The sequence below is a fragment of the Chanos chanos genome, chromosome 10 (assembly GCF_902362185.1).
Source record: "Chanos chanos chromosome 10, fChaCha1.1, whole genome shotgun sequence".
Taxonomy (NCBI): Eukaryota; Metazoa; Chordata; class Actinopteri; order Gonorynchiformes; family Chanidae; genus Chanos; species Chanos chanos.
In genome coordinates this window covers 19,500,693-19,519,726 of record NC_044504.1, presented here as the reverse complement: position 1 = coordinate 19,519,726, position 19,034 = coordinate 19,500,693, and the positions used below count along the sequence as shown (strand labels likewise).

The window sequence follows — 19,034 nt, the reverse complement described above, 5'->3', positions numbered from 1 at the left end:
TGACACATTCGTGTTCCTTCATACTTCTCAGATAGGAGAAAGTCTCTCCACATTAACCACAGCTATGCAGCTTCACTCCCGAGTGCACATGCAAGTGAGCTTTAAGGTTGTTGGGTTGGCTGAAACTCTTTCCGCACACAGTACAGGAAAATGGTTTTTCCCCAGTGTGGACTCGCAAATGCCTAGTGAGGTTCTGAAGAAAGCTAAAACTCTTTCCACACACATCACAGCAGTGAGGTTTCTCCCCAGTGTGTGTACGCTGGTGGAGGTCCAGGCTGCTTTGCTTGGTGAAAGTTTTGCTGCACAGAGCACAGGTAAATTTCTTCCCTTCTATGTGAATGAGTCGATGGACGTTGAAATAACTCAGGGAGCTATAACTCTGACCACATATTTCACAAGTGAAAGGCTTTGTACCTTTGTGTACCTGCTTATGACATTTGAGATTATTAGCAGTGAGGAAATTTTTACCACATTCTTCACAGGAATATGGTTTCTCTCCAGTGTGAATCATGTTGTGTCTTTTGAGGTAGTGTGGGGATCGGAAACTTTTCCCACAAATAGAGCAGTGGAACGGCCTTTCTCCGCTGTGTATTCTCTGATGAATCTTCAGAGCATTCTTCTGGTTGAAGCTTTTCCCACAGGTGTCACAGATGCAGGCTTTCTCACCCGTGTGGATGTGCTGGTGGACCTTTAGATGACTGGCTTGTGAGAAACTCTTCTGACAAACCTCACAGTTAAAGGCTTTGAGCCCAATGTGAATTCTCTGGTGCCTGTGTAGGTTAGGGGCAAGACTGAAACACTTGCCGCAAATCTCGCAGCTAAACGCTTTTTCACCAGTGTGAACGATTTGGTGCATATTTAGTGCACTTTTCATGCTGAAGCTTTTGTCACACTTGTCACATGTGTAGGGTCTCTCTCCTGTGTGAACTCTCTGATGAGTCTTTAGTCCACTCTTCTGACTAAAGGTATTGCCACAGATATCACACCTGAACGGTCTCTCTCCTTTGTGGACCGTCAGCATATGTACGTTTAGACTACGTCTTGCAGTGAAAGATTTTCCACAAGTGTTACAGCTGAAAGGTCTTTCCCCAGTATGAACAACCTGATGTGTTTTTAAGTCTTTTGGCTTTGAAAACACTTTCCCACACTCTGCACAAGAGAATCTTTTCTCACCTTTGTGTACAGTCATTCTGTGTGATTTAAGGCTACACTTTGCAGGGAAGCTCTTCCCACATATAGTACATTTTGGTATAACCTGTCCTTTGTAAACCACCTGATGCTCTCTGAGATGGCTTAGGGTGCCAAAAATCTTCCCACAGTACGTGCATTTAAACCGTTTTTCACCCTTGTGCACGACCAACTGGTGCACATTGAGGCTACATTTTGCTGTGAAGCCTTTCCCACACTGGGAGCATTTAAATGGCTTTTCACCAGAATGAACCAACTGGTGCGCTTTTAGATTGCTTTGTCGCCCAAAATTTTTCCCACAGACAGAGCAAATGAAGGGTTTTTTGCCTTTTACTGCTCCTTTTCTCTTGTTCCAAGATATAGCAATTGAGCGGGATCTCCTCCGGGTTTGGACATTGGACTTCACTCCAGTGTCTGAGGTTGAATCTGTGGTAGAGACTTCTGAGGCCTCTTCCTCTTGTTCTTGGGCAGTGGTGTTGAGTGCATCACACTCCTCACTAACTGTGTCCAGTCCTACAGAATCCAAATGAACAACATCAGAACTAAAATTTGTGCCTAGAAAAAGAAACAGAAGAAATTTCAACAACACAAAGCCAACATTCTAAGGTCACAGAGCACAACTGACAACTTCTTTCGTTTGCATGTAAAGTTTATGTTTGGACAAGTGTTTCAGTGTTGTACCACAAACAATACCATAAGCCTGAGGAGGGTCCTGTCCCACAGTGATCAGTTCACACGTCGATTCCTTCACATCTGCACACTATCAATAGCAGGGAAAATCAGAACATGATCCATTTCATGTTTCAAACTTCAAGAATAAATACAGGTGCATAGAGAGAATATCAAAGAATATTCCATATAATTTCTTTTTCTACAAAAGTAATTCTTGGGAAAATTATAGGGTCATACATTCTTTATTATAAGTTACCATAACTGTAGTGGAAGCTCACCTTACTGTTCCAGTCCTCAAAGATCGAAACAAAGTCCCTGTCTTTATGTTCTTCATATACACAGCCAATTGGCTCCTTAACTGTACAAATGACAAGTGGGATCAGTAAAAAAATGTTCACTCAACTGTCAGTAACATGGAACACAGACAGCAATCAAGGTACACACATGAGAACTTCAAGTGAACACTGCAAAACTTTGACTTCCTACCAGGCTGTGTTCCACTGAGTTCCTCTACTTGAGAGAGGCACAACTTCTGCACAGAGCTCTCTTGTCTTCCTTTCTTTGATATTTGTCTCATTGTCATCTGGTCATTCTCCACTGGCAGCAAACTTTTTCTTAGAGTATGAATCTCTTTCTTACAGTCTGTAATTTCCATACTCAGCAATGCTGTTCCCTCCTCCATAAGGATGAGAATCTTATCTGCAGCCTGCTTCGATAATCTCTCAAGAATTGAAGACAGTGGTTGCTGTTCAAAAACACATGGTCACATTAGCGAGTTTTCATCGACTTCAGCCTTTCTCACTGTGCATTTAACCAGTTTATTTAATTTCACTGCATCTCTCATTCTTGAGGTATGTTGATTCACGGACTGAAAATTTAAGAACTATTGTATACGTTCCAAGTTTTCTTTATGTCACATCATTGGCTAAGTTTTATAACAGTGCAGTCCTTTCCATTGCAGAATGCTGTTAATTCCAAAACGATTTTGTCGCGGGTATCATGGAGTTTAAAAATATACACCAAATATAACGACTTCCCTTGATAATCAATCCAACACAGAAAAACAACCTCTCGTTAGGTACTTACTGTATTATCGTCGTTACATGATGCTCCATCTGGAGCAGCTGTGCGCTCGCCGATAAACGTGTTAATCTCTATAACTGCCGAGTGCACGAGCATCTCCATAATTGAAGCAATCTGACTCTGAAATGATTCACTGTTGGACATTCTCTCCAGGTGCCCAAGTGACAACGTGAAATTTGATAGAAATTCAGGAGTTTGCTCAGTCAATCTGTAAGCCACCTGATACTTCCGTAAATAACCAGAAGCGTTTCTGCTTTTTTGTTCCTTGGGAGGTCGACGATTTGGTAATGGCACATACACCGCCGCCTACAGGACAGGATCTAAAAATACCAAAACCCCGTCTTTACAACACTTGAAATACTCACAAGGGTTATTTTTAAGCATATTATCACAATCAAGTATGTAACATATATTCTTGGCATGTTGGATACATTTGATATTACATATTAATATATCTATTACACATCTGATTTAAAATCAGAGATATGTGGTTTTACTTATATATTCATTTACTGCCCGCCCCCCAGGAAATTGAAACATCCATATATATATACATTTGTGTTTTTATTCAAATCATTTCAGTTGCACAGGTGCACATGAGAATATGGATTCATATAAACATGTAAGTATAGCAGTTTGTCAAGAAGTAAACTGATTTGTATAGGACAATTACACTGTTCACAGCAGATTAGCTTTGCTAATTAAAATTAGATTGCACTTTTATTCAAAATTAGTTTATGGCTACATTTTCTAGTCTTCACCTCTCTGTGCAATAATAATGGCATTTGTATAACTTACATGTAGTCTGTCATACTGAGTACATACGGGCACAAATGGCTCTAAAACTGAAAAAAATATTTGAATACTGACAAATTTTTCTTTCACATTAAATGTCAGCATGTTCAAACACTTCTCAACACCTACTTATCATTTCACACAGGTGTTCCAATCAATGCTTGAACAAACTGGTTTTTTTCTTTAGCAAAAAATAAATCTGCTCAAAGATAAATGGCACTTCTCATATAAAGTGGATCGTCATTAGACAGCTAAACAATGGTCACCATGTTAACAAATGGCATGTACTATTGTAAATACAGAAACCTTCCATATGTTTGTGATTCATTACACATCATAATGACCATTGTAATGTGCATAACAGATTGAAATCTCATCAGAGAGAGAGAGAACTTCAGTTTACTGCCGAGTGTGGCAGTGATAGCTAACAATTAACATCTTTTGCTAACACTTCCCTGGTAGACATTTACTGATTTTTGAAGGCAAGATTCATAAAGCAGGTCCTCCAAGGGCACAGATCAAGGTAAAGTCATTTGTTAAGATAAGCATATCTCATATTGTAGCATATTAACGGAATTTTCTCCCTTATAAAAACAAAAGGTTCTTAAGAGTGGTCAAACTGAACACATTATGTTACAAAATTATTACAGTCAAAATCTCAGTATACAGAGGGTAAGTACACTTCAGCCTGATCCTGGTCATGTGACCACTGGGCACTTCTTCCCTCTACCATCACAGTCTTTTACTTTGATGCCTGGACCTTCTGTTGTTTGTAGGCCTGAATGACCTCTGTGACGACACTGGGGTCATCCAGAGTGGACACATCTCCCAGGTTCTCTGTCTGCTCCATTGCAATTTTGCGCAGGATACGTCTCATGATCTTTCCTGACCTTGTCTTGGGTAGTCGCTTTACAATCTCAGAGAAAGAAGAGAAACAAAACTTAGGTGCTCCAGTTCACACACTAACACTCGAAGAAAACTACAATCTTAACAGCAACACCTGTTTCATCTGTTCATCTTTTCCCCAGAATAAGGTTATTAACTCATCTTTCATGTTTTTAGTGAGTCAATTTTACCTCAGGTAATCACACTGGCAATTATGCAGATCAGATATTCACAAATGCAAAAATGAAAATGAATATTTAAACAGCCACAAATACGTAAGCACATTCTGTCATTCAGAGGAGAACAATAACTCCACTATTTTCATTTTAAATTGGGATTCCAGAGTTGTCTCTGCAATATCACTGTCCCAATTAATCCTTCAGCGTCTTACCAAGAAGTGATCAGGAACAGCATATTTGGCTATCTTTGAAGCCACTAGCTTTTGCAGCTCTTCAAGAATGACTTGCTGCTTCTCAGCACCACTGTCTTTCAAAACCACAAAGGCAAATGGAACTGTTGAGGAAAAGATACAATAAAAATTAACAATAGAAGCTTCAGAATGAAAACAAAACAACAAAATAATCAAATAAGTACCCTTTAAGCATATTACTTGTGCACCTAATAACTTGAAAAGATGCTTGCTTTCTTGTTGTGCAAGTTGATCATAGTCAGTTTTAAGTAAATAATAAAAAATCCCCTGTCCCTGTGACTTCAGAGCGATTTTGTTCTGTTATTCACACTACTGTCACACGGTGGTGCTGTTTGACCAAAGTTGGCCACTGTGTTGGATAATTTCAGTCTAAGGCTATTTACGTCTTCTTCTTATCCTGCCAGCCTCTTTATCATGCGTAAATTATTTGTGGAAAAAGCATCCAGATCATTTCTTTGTGAAATGAATCATTAACTCAGTCAAATAAAACATTCTTGGGAAAACTATTGCCCCCGTTTAGGAAGAAGGTCACGAACGTAGTTAGGGCAAAGACTGAGCGCTAAAAAGACTCAGAGATTATGATCCAGGTGCATAAACCCAAGGCCGAAAGGCCATCTAAAACCTGTTTTATTGTGACAATAATGTTATGTCATCAGAGTAAAGATGTTAAAAACGAAGCCAAATGACAAGTTTAATTTGTAATGCAACATAACAGAGTGTCTTTTTCCCATTCATGTTCTGAGTTACAGTAACAATGCTAATGCAGAAACAACTCACAGCTCCTTCACTGATACTGATTAGTATGAGCTTATTATCTGCTACATATGGAAAAAGAGGCATCCATTTGATTTTTATTGACAGTCATCCAGATTCAGGCATAGTGAATCTAGTCTTTTCTCACAAAGAAATAAAGCAAAAGCGATATAAATACATACTTCATAAATAATCAGATACAAGAGATAAGACAAGTAGACAACTAGACTAGACATGCAGATGGACAGAGAGAGGTGAGTATATGTTTGTTCTTACCCTCCCCTTTGATATCATGTGGAATGCCAATCACAGCAGTTTCTGGAACACTTGGATGTTCATCCTGCAGTTGAGAGGACAAGCAGTAAAAATACACAAATTCACAATGCAGTGTCAATACTTAGCTATGCATCCATGTATACACATGTGTGATACGAACCAGGGCATCCTCAATCTCAGCAGTGCCCAGACGGTGCCCGCTGATATTGATGACATCATCCATCCTGCCAGTAATCTGGTAATAACCCTCAGGAGAACGGTACGCCCCATCCCCAGTGAAATAATAACCTAGAAAGCAAGGATGTGTGTTAACTACTCACAATGCATTAATTCCTGCAATCAAAATAGAATTAAAACATTAAACTTTGATGACACAGTATAATGAAATGCGCATCATACAGTATTATTCCAGCAAAAAAGATGAAGTACCTGATTGTTAACAGCCACTATTATTTGATATGCAGAATTTGATTCTTTACCACGAATAAAAAACAATGCGTGTACAGTATATTCAGACAGTGAGTCACATGGAGAGACAGAGATGCATGAGGGAAGAGTTTGTCACACATTTAACCATCAGGGGGCAGAATGTATTGTTTTAGTGTGTTCTGTTTACCCCTGAAGCTTGTGAATGTCATGTGCTGTTCACACATACCGGTAAATATTTTAGTCTTTTGTCTTTATTTGGTATCTTTTGTTTTATCTTAAAATAATTACAGAGTTCTATTGACTCAGTGTCAAAGCAACCAATGGAATTTCTTGGGTGATAGAAGCTCATCTTCAAGTGAAAGTCTCATTTCACTGGATTTTGCGGTTTTGCATGTACTATTAAACTTTGCATTTCTTCATTTAATTTACTTAATTTTTACAGCAGATTTATTAACAATTTTGAGATAAGGTCACACACAGACAAAGCAGGTGTTAATTACTTTTAAATGTTAATAGCAGCATCAAGGTTTGGAATACCTTTGCACTCTCCTTTAGTCCATGTCTTTGGTCAGAGACTGGGTGGGACTACATGGAGAGAGTAAAAGCCCTGTAGTTTGATGCAAATAAGTGGTCTCATAGTATTTATAGCATTTATTTGTAGACAGTCTGCAGATTCCTCTGCACACGTTTCACTTGGCATTGCTCAAACACAAAAAAACAACATCTGACTATAGTTTACTGTTGATCATCTTACTAACTGCACCTCTATGTTAGCTGCTGTTGTGAGTTTTTAGAGAGAACTCAACAAGAACTATTCTAACTACCAGAAAAAGAGAGAGAGTGAAACCAAAAACATTCCAGGGCTCACCAGGATAAGGTTTGAAGTATGCATCCACAAATCTCTCATGATCTCCAAATATAGTCCTGGCCATGCCAGGCCACGGCTGACTGATACACAGAGCTCCACTTGCATCGTTTCCAGTTATGATCTGCCCCTGTTGGCAGCAAAGGCAAGGTTTATAAAGCTGCCAAAGAAGTTGCTTAGTTTATTCATTCTTAAGTGGCAACTCTTCTTTAAGTGTAGTAAGTGAAATAAGTGAAATGTAGTGTCATTGAAGACATGAGAAAGAAAATTCAGATCATTATGAGCATGTAAGGAATACCTGAGCGCCTTGTCTTAGCTAAACTAACTGTTTCCCACATATACATTAAACAGTATAAAACTAGTGTAAAGAACCATGTTGGAGATATTCACAAAAATTATTCCAAAGAGCTGAGAAAGCTGACAGGAGAAAGGGGCCCAAGGATTGGGCTGAGTAGTCACCTCACTCTCAAAAGCCTGCTAAATCTGTTAAGCAGAGGTCAGGCTAGTTTTAACCACATAGCTGAGGACACTGGGGGGATGGGGAGATTCAGTTTGGGGTCAATTCAGGTCAAGCCTGAAAAAACAAACAAACTGTGAATTGAATGGTACTTCCAAGAAGCTGAGATTAAGACTGACTACGCTCTGACAGAACACACTGAACTCTTCGCCTGAATTCCCATATTTCTCTCTGCTACTGCTGGTGGTTCATGTATTTAGTAACACAGTTGATCGGTTCAGGGAGGGGGGGGTTGTAAAGATTTTCTTGGATGAACTGGACAGAGTCCAAATTGCATTTTTGTGACGTTTAACAGCTTTTATGGCGTTTAATGGCCGAAGTAAGGGTTCAAAGTACTATGGTTATGAACAAGAAACTTCCTTCTGATAAATGGTGGGTGCTCACTATAGAAGACTTTCATTCACATAAACTAGGTCCAACTCACAGGGAAGGTTTGCACAACATACCACCTTAAACTCAATCAATGAGATTAGTCTGTAGGTACCTCTCAGATGTTCAAGGAATTATTGTCTTGATAAACAGCGACAAGGCATTGCCCTGTATCTAATGACCTGGTGACCTCATGAAACCCAGAGTCACTCAGGACAAGAGTACTGTTTGACAGTCATAAACAGTGTTATCATTACGTGTCACAAAAAAGTCTGTAATTCTACACCTACAGTCAGTGACAAATACCACTTTTTGCAACAGAGTTTTGCAGCAAAAGCAAACCAGAGCACTGCTGCTTTTAAGATAAAAATGTTAAACATTTAAGAAATAAAGAACATAGATTCACTAACTAACTGGACAGTGAGAAACCAACTTCTAACCTCATTCAAACTATGCATATTCTATAATGGAGATAAGAGCCATGTCTGTTCATATAAATAAATAAATGGGCCACACGGACTACTAAAAAAATCTTAATACCACCAGGTGAGCATTTAATTTAAAATCAACGTCAGGGTTTTGGACAAAGCTACTTAAAAATTTTAACAGGAAAATTTCATTTCTTTCATCTCCAGCAGTGAGCTGCGTGAGTAATCACAAACTGAGGGATGAGACGTCTGATCCAGTGCCTCATTGTACACTAATCTCCTCCCAGCCAAAGACAAGGTCAGACTCAACGACAGGGGGGCCTTTGACAGTTGGCACGAGCTGACATATGGATGGCATTCCTCTCGGCAACTGATTATCTGTCCTAGTTTAATAAAGTCTCCTTGATTCCCTTACCACCCACCTACCCTCTAAACACATACAGTGTTAAACCAATTTAGCACCCTTGCCCCTTTATCCGTAAAGACCCCATAAGAACTCTAGGTTAATAGTTCATGGCCCAATCAAGATATCAAAGATAATCTGTGCTCTTTGGCACAGTCCAAACACAGGTGAGGGATGACAAATCATTGGCTTCATCTCAGGCGGAGAGATACGTTTTCATAACGTGAAAACACTGCAAAACAGTTTCACCTCACCTTGGCATCTCTCTTTTTACTTGAATGTGAAAACTACTGTGCTCATAAGTCTCTAGATTATGTTTCTACCCAATCTGATTTAAGGGATCACCAGAACCTATTTTATATGTACAGGTGACATAATGACCATCCAGTGGCTGTCAGTAATTCATTGGGTCAGTATTTAGTGAGATACTGGTGCTTGGAGAGGGGGATTTGGAAAGTTACCTTCTCCCCCAGTAAAGCAGGCTGGATACCAAAGAAGGGTCTCATGGCCATGGCAGGCCGAATTTCCGCCCCCTCCTCGGCTGGACGAGGGGCAATGCACACACCCCCGGTCTCTGTGAATATGAATATGAAGATAAATAAAATGTGATGAGTATTTCAGTAAAACGATCAAACAAAATTAATTTAGATTCTACCAGAATAAAGTCTTTTCCACTGACAACAATGCTTTCCTAATAAATACAAAAGAACAAAAAAATATGAAAAAACTAAACAAGAGCACTTGTTTTGTCGTCAAAATGCCCTAAATGTAAGTGATGCAAATCAAACACTGTTGTGAGCAGTCAGAAAATGCTGGTCCCTACATATCAGGTTGATTCTCAAATCACAAGCGTGTCAACCATCATGCCCCTCCCCCACCCTGACTCCTTTGAGCATATGCTGAAGGAGAAACCCCCAGAAAGTGTTTTTACTGAGGAATTAGGCCACCCAAATCCAAATTCCCTAATGCCCAAACCATCTTCAAGAGTCTACGCCCAGCAGGAGTGTTGGGTGCCGGGATTATTTTAATTTATTTGCACTAGAGGATGCAGATGTTCTGAGTACTAATCTCAAATTAGAGCTAATCCACTGATAAACAGAGAATCAGACAGAATTATTGCACAGATCATCTGACAAAGCAACTATAACAAGGTCTAAAAGGCAGAGGCATGAAAATGCCACGTTTTCCCACATATGTCCTTTTATGTGATGTTTGTTTAGACTGGTGTTTACTTGGAGTAATCAACTTGTTTGTTTGTGTGCTTGTTTTTGTGATTTTACAGTAACACACCAACTACTAAGGCATGTATTATCTCATTTGCTTGTATGGTTTTACTCAGAACAAATTTGTTTTTCTGTTATTTCACTGAACACATGGTATAATTCAACAGTTTAGCAAATACCATTAATAGTTTGAAAATCAGATTCAAGTCTTAAGGTAGTCATACTCTTTCAAGATAAATTGTATCTGATGCATTTCTCAAGTCCCACTTATCTAGGGATTATGATCGGTGCCGATGAAAGTGTTTCAAAAGAACATGTTCTTTACCTGTTTGCCACCAAGTATCCACCAGAGGGCACCGCCCATCTCCCACGACATTGTGAAACCACTCCCACGCCTCATGATTGATGGGCTCTCCCACTGTAAAGCCAAAACCACACAGAGTACTGTAAGTGCATATTACCTCAATTTAGACACAAACAGTGAGCAAATCATAGGGTTTAAAAAAAATACAATACTGCTTGAATACATTTAGTCAGATACTGACACACTATATTTTGGAAGAGGGTGATGGGCACTCATGGGCTGTCTCAATGAGGCCTCTCTTTCTCTCTCTCTCTTTCTTTCACTCTCTCTCTCTCTCTCTCTCTCTCTCTCTCCCCCTCTCTCTTTCTTTCTTCCTCTCTGTTTAGAGGCTTACAAAGGCATTGCTAATTGAGAGTCCCAGTTGCCCTGGCATAAGGTCAGGCTTTTCACTGCTTTTGATTTGTTTTGTTTTTACACCCTAATCTCTGAGGTTCAGCCTCATTAAAAGCCCTTAAAAGTTTCTCAGTTGCCACACAAAGGTGGACTCAATGGGCTCTCATCATCTGACTGAATAACTACACACAAGTGTGGCTTTCATTCAATTTAAATCCAAGCTCCAGCAGCCAGGAACAAATTCAACTGAGAATAAAAAACAGGGCAGAAAACGATAGCTTCAGTGAGTACTCTTACAGCTTGACAGTCTTGGTAAAATTCTGTTTTATGGAACTCCACATTTTGTTTAACTGGTACAAACTGGATAACTTTGGTACCTGAGCCCAAGGTCTTGAGGGAAGACCTGTCATATTTCTTTACCCAGTTTTCATCATATTTTAGTAACAGGCGGATGGCAGTTGGTGCCCCATAGAACTGGTTTATCCTCAGTCTCTCTACTGTTTCCCAGTACCGGCCTGCACAGACACAAACACACACAAACAAATGGTAATGATAAAAAGATGCTGAATGTTGAATTTGTTTTATTTTGATGTCAGCAGCAACAGTGATAAACCATGTACTTTAGGTTTTTCACTTTAAACAAGTCCTTAAAATCTACCATGACGAAAATTAAATTAGAAAAGGTCCTAGACATTTTCTGGAGACATGCAACCCATCCTGTCTTAGGATAGGTGTACCAAGTTCAGTTTGAGTTCAGTTTTTGACAGACAATGAGTGGTGTTCTGCTATACTGCTCCACTCAAAAGAAATTTCATGAATTTGTGGCAGGACAAAGGAGTGGAAACTCTTCCACCCAGTGGAACATTCCCTGTTTCATTATGCTAATAAAACCTGATTACATTAATAATCTAAGTTAATATGTCAACAGATATTGTGATCACAACTTTTAACAACTTTGATAATACTTGGTGTAGTTTAAGCATTTTTTTTATTTCCTTTGGTTGAGTCACAATTGACATTCGCTTTAATACACAGCTATATCCTGCTGTGACGTAACGCTATTGAGCTGAATCAAAACTTAAACTGTACCTCAAACAGAGATTAAAAAGTGCTTCATACACACTTCTGAAACACTGCTATTACAAGCATATTTACTCAGCTGACCAGAGACCAACAGAACATCAAGGTTTACAGCTATCAGCATTGGATAAGATGGGGATCCAGCAAACTGATAAAGGGGTATATAATATCTCCAGCTGGATAAGGCAAGAGACATTCAATGACCTCCAGCAACTACAGCAAAATACTAATGCTGTAATGCCTTTCATTTCTAATGCTAATGCTCTGATGCTCTTCATTTCCTAGTCAAAATCTCCCCAAAAGACATTTAACCGAATAAGCTTTTCTGGATAATTTATAAAACAGTGCCCTGTCAGTACCCCCACATCCTCTCTCTGACAGGACGTCCTTGTAAAAGAGAAAGTGGTTTGCTTTGAGTCTTCCCTGGTTAAATAAATATTTAATACAATAAATAAAGTATAACTCTATGTTACTGTGTTATAAATGAGGAACACATTTATTAAATTTAAAGGAACACATTGGCAAAGGCTGCTAACTTTGTGTTATCAAATGGTCTGTACTGAGCAGGGTTTTAAGACTCAGGTATGAATTGTAAAACCTTTTTATTGGGCGTTCTAGTCTTTTTCTCCTCTACAGCAATATCTCACCTGGGTCAGGGTATACAGGCATGCTCTCAAACAGCACCGTGGTTGCTCCATTGGCCAGAGGGCCATAAACTACGTAACTGTGTCCAGTTATCCAGCCGATATCAGCCACACAGCCAAATACGTCTCCTGCTCTGTAGTCAAACACATACTGAAAGAAAAGAATGGGAGAGAGAGGAGAAAGGTTGTGCAAGGGAATGAATAACAGGTTTCACAGAATTTCAAAGTTATTCAAAGTAAACACAAAAAGTTGTAAGTCAGTTTCTCAAATAAAACTCAGGAGACAGACAGATTAGAGACTACTGATATGTAACCTTGACCACACTATGAAATACAGAAACAAAACCAAAAACTTTTTACAATTGTATGCTATGCCCAGGAAATTCAATAATTAATTACCTTTCTTTCTCTCTCGCTTTCCTCCAGCCACATTTTGAACCAACATTATACTACCATAATGCCTTCATGTTCCACACGGAGCGAAACTGTTACGCTGTGTGTTAAAATAAGCTACAGGTCTCTCTGGCACTGGACCAGGAAGCCCAGAGTGTTTTCAGGGGGGCGGTGTGTTGAATTAAAGCAGCTTTGTTTGTTATTTGATTCCAAACAAGCAGAGCGCCGATGGGGAACCAAGCCAGCATCTGTTTAGGCATCTCTGAACTGCTAAGCTGCTTAAAAATTAGCTCTCTATCTCATACAAACTCAAAGCCATATTTTACCATTGATTGTTACCATCATTGTTGCCTTGTCCTCACCAAACCCATGCCCAAACTCTCCATCTGCCCTGAAATAACAGCCAAGGACAACATGTGCCCGACACAAACAGGTTTGTACTGACTATGGGATGCTTCCCTTTTAAGCCAGAAATCAATCTGGCTGTGGTTGCCTAGGCAGTTACATCATAATTGATCAGACATTGCTAGTGTACAGCAGGGAACGTTTCAGGGCTTTCTTTTCCACGGCAACTGCATAGATCAATAGGTCGTGATTGTGCACTCTAATCTTTTACTGTATAATCTAAGTTATTCACCCACCTTGTCAGCATATGCTCAAGGTAATTTTATACTTCCATGACACCAATTACACATCTCTGCTATAAGAGCAATTTTCGAATCGTTCCATGCCTTAATCAGATTACTGTACACTTTGGGGTTTTCCAAACTGAGGCCAGATCTGTATTAACCTAAAGCCCCCTGATACAGGGAACAGATAATTGTTTTTGTCCAGAACTTCAACCACAGCCAAAGTGGTTTATTTTGTTATGTTTGATACCCAATATCAACAATCCATGATACTGAGTAAGCAGAGAGAGTCTGAGAGTAAGCCAGCAGTACCTGGTGTGTGAGGGATGCATACAGCAGGTATCCAGCCTGGGTGTGGACGACGCCTTTGGGTTTGCCTGTACTACCAGACGTGTAGAGCAAAAACAACATCTCCTCACTACCCATAGGCTCTGGGGCACACTCTGCACTTTCCTTTTCCATAGCCTACGCCAGAGAAAGAGAGAGAGAGACAGGAGGGTTTAACTGAATGGAGCTCTGGTAAATATAACTGTTTCAACAATAGAGACCTTGATACATACACTGATTGCAAGACTCAGTGTTTGTATTGAGTGACTGTACGAATGTAAAGTAAGAATGTAAAAATGTAAAAGAGTAAAAATGACTTTTGACATTCTTATTATAAATAAATGCAACTGAAACATACTAGTGTAACCAGTTTCTAAGAAGCTTGAACTGGAGTCATAGAATCACCTCTTCAAGTGGAATGTCATGTTTGCCCATTGGCACACTGTTATTGGTCCTCTGTGCGACAAACACATGCTGAACAGATGGACAACTCTGCACTGCCGTGTCCACTGTAGACTTCAGATTAATGAGCCGACCGCCTCTCACACCCTGGTTGCATGTAATTACAGCCTTGCATTGAGCTGCAGAACAAGGTGAAAGATTTAAACGGGGAAGACCACAGACAGAGAGAACATATCATCCAGAGACACATTTCAGCATAGCTGAAACACTCTGAATTGTTTGGCACATGTGCACAGTGTGACAGTGTATGCTAAATTTAACACTGTTTCACATGGACCTCAGCCAAAGAGGAATCTGCCTGTTGATACATTACATTATGTTTTAGAGTATGATTTAAAATGCATCATTTAGACAAAAGGAGATATGTTTTATATGGGTTAATATGGCTATTTTTTCTGACAGATAACAGCTACTGTCTTTCAAACCACTTAAAAGAGCATTTCACTATTTACTACATTCATTACTGATACTCGGCAAAAAAAACAATTAAGCCATTTTTTAAAAATATTGCTATTTCTTTGAGCATAAAAAAACCTGTGAATAGCAAAAAAACTGCTCCACTTCCTTGTCAGCAAAGTAGTGTTTTTACGGTTCAGTATTTTGCTTACTGTGCCTTTAATACTTCTACTTCCTTTATCCTCTGCAGTTCCTTTTTTGCTCAGTTCTTTTTGATCTTCTTCAGTGCACTGGTTCTTATCATACTGTATTATGCCAAATACAAATAGCATGTGCTGTTTAATGTGCAACATCTGTTCTGTTTGGTTCCAGACAGGAGTCATGGAAAGCACAGTTTTACGTAATCACAAAGGAAGACCACAGAATTTCTCCAGCAGAGCTGTCACCGAGAATTTTGCAACACAATACATGATTCCTCTCTATAATGTTTGAATCAGGCACACCTACCATTTAATACTTAATATTTTACTTCATCAGGATAAAATTTCTGTCTTATAATTTACATATTTCATTTTATCAGGCCTGGTAAAATTTGGTCTGAAGGTCAAATGATACTACAGTGGCTCTATTACAGCTTCTTCTCCGCTGTTTGGATAAGAACTCTAAGTACAATGTTTACGGTTCAGCAGAAGTCAGTGTGTACAAAATATCAACACACTGGAAAATCAAGGGGCACGTGAAAATCCTGGAAATACCCAAAGCCATTATGTGGTGGGGCCAAGGGGGTGGAGTAGTTGGACATTACATGGAAAGCGATTGGAGCAGGAGGAAGGAAGCAGTTCTGGTAGTCTCAAGCCAGTTCCAAAGACAATTCCCAAAACATTCATAAAAATGTAATGTTTAAAAAACGTAATGGTTCCATTTCTTCCTTTATTATTCCTCAGAACTTTGAGTACCTAGAAGCACCAGTCTACACACAGAAATTCTAGAGGCAGATGTAAAAAGAAGGCCCATTTCCCTGCGCTGCTTTCCTTTTAGTTTATTTACACCTTTGTCCCCTTAAGATTTCCCCAGTAAAATTTAAAACTCTCCTGTTCAGAGTAATACAGAAAAATTGGGGAAGGTCTTATTTTTCAATGTTCCTACTGATCAAATCTAAACTGTCTACACAACACGACACAAGTAGTCATAATATCACCATATGTTAGGGAGGAATTGCAGATCAAGACCAGAAAAATCATTTTGAAATATATGATCAGAGGAGTACTGTCCTACACTTAGGCCAACTCACTTCTGGGAAGTTGTGATGTAATCTAGACACTGCGTTGTTTCGTAACAGTGACCATATTCAGAGAAAAACAGAGAGGGCTCTTCTACTTCAATGCCGATCTTTCTTCCAAGCAAGGAGAAAAACTTTTTAACATATTTCTGGGATGTACCAACCCTTGTATAACTTGTTTTAGTGGGTTTTTTAAATCTACATCATTGTCTAGTGGTCTCAAAAGTAGTGTAACAACTTTTATCCCATGGTCAGTTTATTTACTGCAGGCAAATACATGAGCTGAGTCATACTAGGCAAATGCATTAATGAACAAACTAATGACTATATTAATGTCTACACTCACTCATACTACAACTGAAAATGTTACTGTAAATATGCTCACCCAAATCAGCCAATATTACTCAGCAGTACCAAATTTACTTGCAAGTTCTGTAGGGTAACTCTTAACTCACCATCTTGGATCCTCCCTGCCAAAGCCTCAGAGCTGAAGCCAGCAAAGACGACTGTGTGCACAGCACCAATGCGGGCACACGCCAGCATAGCAGCCACCGCAATGGGTGAAACTGGCATGTAGATGGCCACTCTATCGCCCTTCTGAATGCCATGGCTCTTCAAGGTATTGGCAAGGCGACAAGTAGTCTCAAGCAGCTCCCTAAAGACCAGTTTGATTGATCAGGTTCTTATATGTGATAGATCCTCATATGATCTTACATATTTAAAACACTCACAGACTGTTCTGAAAGACAAAAGGAACTCTGTAAGAATATTAGTAATAAGAATAATTGGTCTACATCAAGAACCATGCATATGGAAATAATTTCTCCTGGACACATGTATGTACATATGTTGTCTGTTTCCCTGCAAATATGGGTGTTAATACTATTTATGGTATCATGTAAGACTGAGATACAATGTTCACAGATGTTAAAGTCAGCCCATCAGAGTACATTTGTGACACAGATTTGGAAGTCTGTGAGGTTTCTATTGACATTACACAGACGCTTTTGCACAGTTTTGGGTGTGAGAGAAAGTAACTGACACTGAAAACCCCTGACACAAACATTAACAATAGACCAACTGTATAGTCTTGATACAATTAAAAATGTAGCTGAAGCCCAGTGCAGAACCACTGCAGACACCAGGGAGAGCTTTCGGTTTCTCACTTCTTTAAAGCGACAGCACATCTTTTCCTGTTTACACAGTACGCTTCAGGAAGTATCTTACAGCTCCCACCATCAAAAGTTAATGAGCAGTTTTGGTGACTTGCTGTAAAGCGTAAGCACCTTTCTCAGCAAAAGACACCAGACCTTAGGTGTTCTCTCTTTAACAATGGAACTGTAACAACCATAACAATGTATGATTCAAAGCACAAAACTGACTAAACAGATACAGACTTACAAACACACAAAGCAGCCACACTGCATATTAATGTTTTCGTCAAATGGCCACCACACCTCTTTTGAGTTGCACATTGTTTAGGCCATATGAACAGTGTAACTTTGTAACATGTCAAGTCAAAACATCTGCTCTCCTCATAAACTTAACAGTACACAGCCAACTATAAAGGACAACTGAATTCCTCACTTTTTTAAGTTTATCTAAATGTGTCAACTTAAACCATATGCTTTGCAAACGCTGCTACGAGCATGATTACACGCGATTTTATTTGATAGACTAGACACTCCACGTTTCATAGATGACAGAGGTAATGAAACTGCATAAGGTTTTGCATGCACATACCTGTAGGTGACCTTCACTTCTGTGGCAGGTTCATCCCGCTCCCAAATTAGAGCAACTCTCTCCGGGTGCCTCGCGACGTGGACATCCAAACAGTTAACTGTTAATTACATCAAGACTATATTTTAGCATTAAGCTATTGTTTGCCACAGTGCACATCTTCAAAAAGAGTCTTATGTCAATGTTAAACAGCTCACTCAAATACGCAATAAGGGATAGACTATTATTAATATTCCCCTTGTAAAAAGCACAAAGAAAATACTTCAGAGACACTAACTATTGTAAATGGGGTTTGCAAGGCGAGGTTGTTTCAAATGTAAGTTACGTAACTAACGTAGAACTCCAGTCGACTGAATAGTGTATAACTTTTTTACCAGACACATTTAGCTGTCCTCCGAGGAACCAGTTAATTTTTCCGCTTGAAAGATTACAGTCCTTCACTTGATCAAATTGTCGGGTCCACGTCAACCTTTCTTTCGCTATCGAGCCCCAAAATGTGTCGGGATCATTCACTGATGTATCATACAAGTCTTTGTAAGACCGTCCAGCGAGATGAGAGCTCAAGTGAGGCGTTAAAACTGTTTTCGCCGTACTGATGCTGGCTGCTGTGCGTCTACACTGAGCGCTTTTCTGTTGAGTGTACAAGAGGTTCTTTTGCTGGATTTTGTCATGTCGAAAGGATATCGTCCCTCTGCTCAACAAATTCAGCAAACATTTATTTCGACGCGCAGCCATGTTGAGTCCCCATACAATCTGCAATACATTCGCCTACTCTCAAGTTTCCCCAGGTGGTACAGGCAGAGGGTGGGAACAAACTGAGGATAAAAGTGACTCAGACAAAAGTTCGTCATTTGTCTTCGCTAGTGATGTGTAAGTGGGTCTTGCTTCACATTTTGCGCAACAGCTGTTTTTCGTAGTTTGACAGTCCATCCAATGCGCTACAATCAATTTCACTTTAGTGGTCTAGCTGATTGCGAGCATAGCACATCGACACCCTCTCCCCCTTTTCTGAACAGATCGAGAAAAAAGTAATTGCCGTTCTGTCACTGTTGGTAAACTTTTGATGTAAGC

General features: G+C 39.5%; 2 protein-coding genes across 2 annotated transcripts; both read right to left on the bottom strand.

Annotated features, from left to right (window-relative positions):
* Positions 1–52: 52 nt before the first annotated feature.
* Positions 53–1,055, bottom strand: LOC115823399 (zinc finger protein 235-like). Its single transcript, XM_030787447.1, has one exon. It carries the CDS (start codon positions 1,019–1,021, stop codon positions 53–55), a length of 969 nt encoding a protein of 322 aa, XP_030643307.1. The 5' UTR covers positions 1,022–1,055.
* A 3,425-nt stretch (positions 1,056–4,480) lies between these two features.
* acss1 (acyl-CoA synthetase short chain family member 1) lies at positions 4,481–18,698 on the bottom strand. Its single transcript, XM_030787446.1, has 14 exons — positions 18,338–18,698; positions 17,967–18,063; positions 16,679–16,878; positions 14,492–14,667; positions 14,072–14,224; positions 12,741–12,888; positions 11,391–11,528; positions 10,642–10,734; positions 9,555–9,667; positions 7,380–7,506; positions 6,243–6,370; positions 6,083–6,146; positions 5,015–5,136; positions 4,481–4,654 (listed from the first exon to the last, which is right to left on the bottom strand). The coding sequence occupies exons 1-14, from the start codon at positions 18,696–18,698 to the stop codon at positions 4,481–4,483; spliced, it is 2,094 nt and encodes a 697-aa protein (XP_030643306.1).
* Between the last annotated feature and the right edge of the window lie 336 nt (positions 18,699–19,034).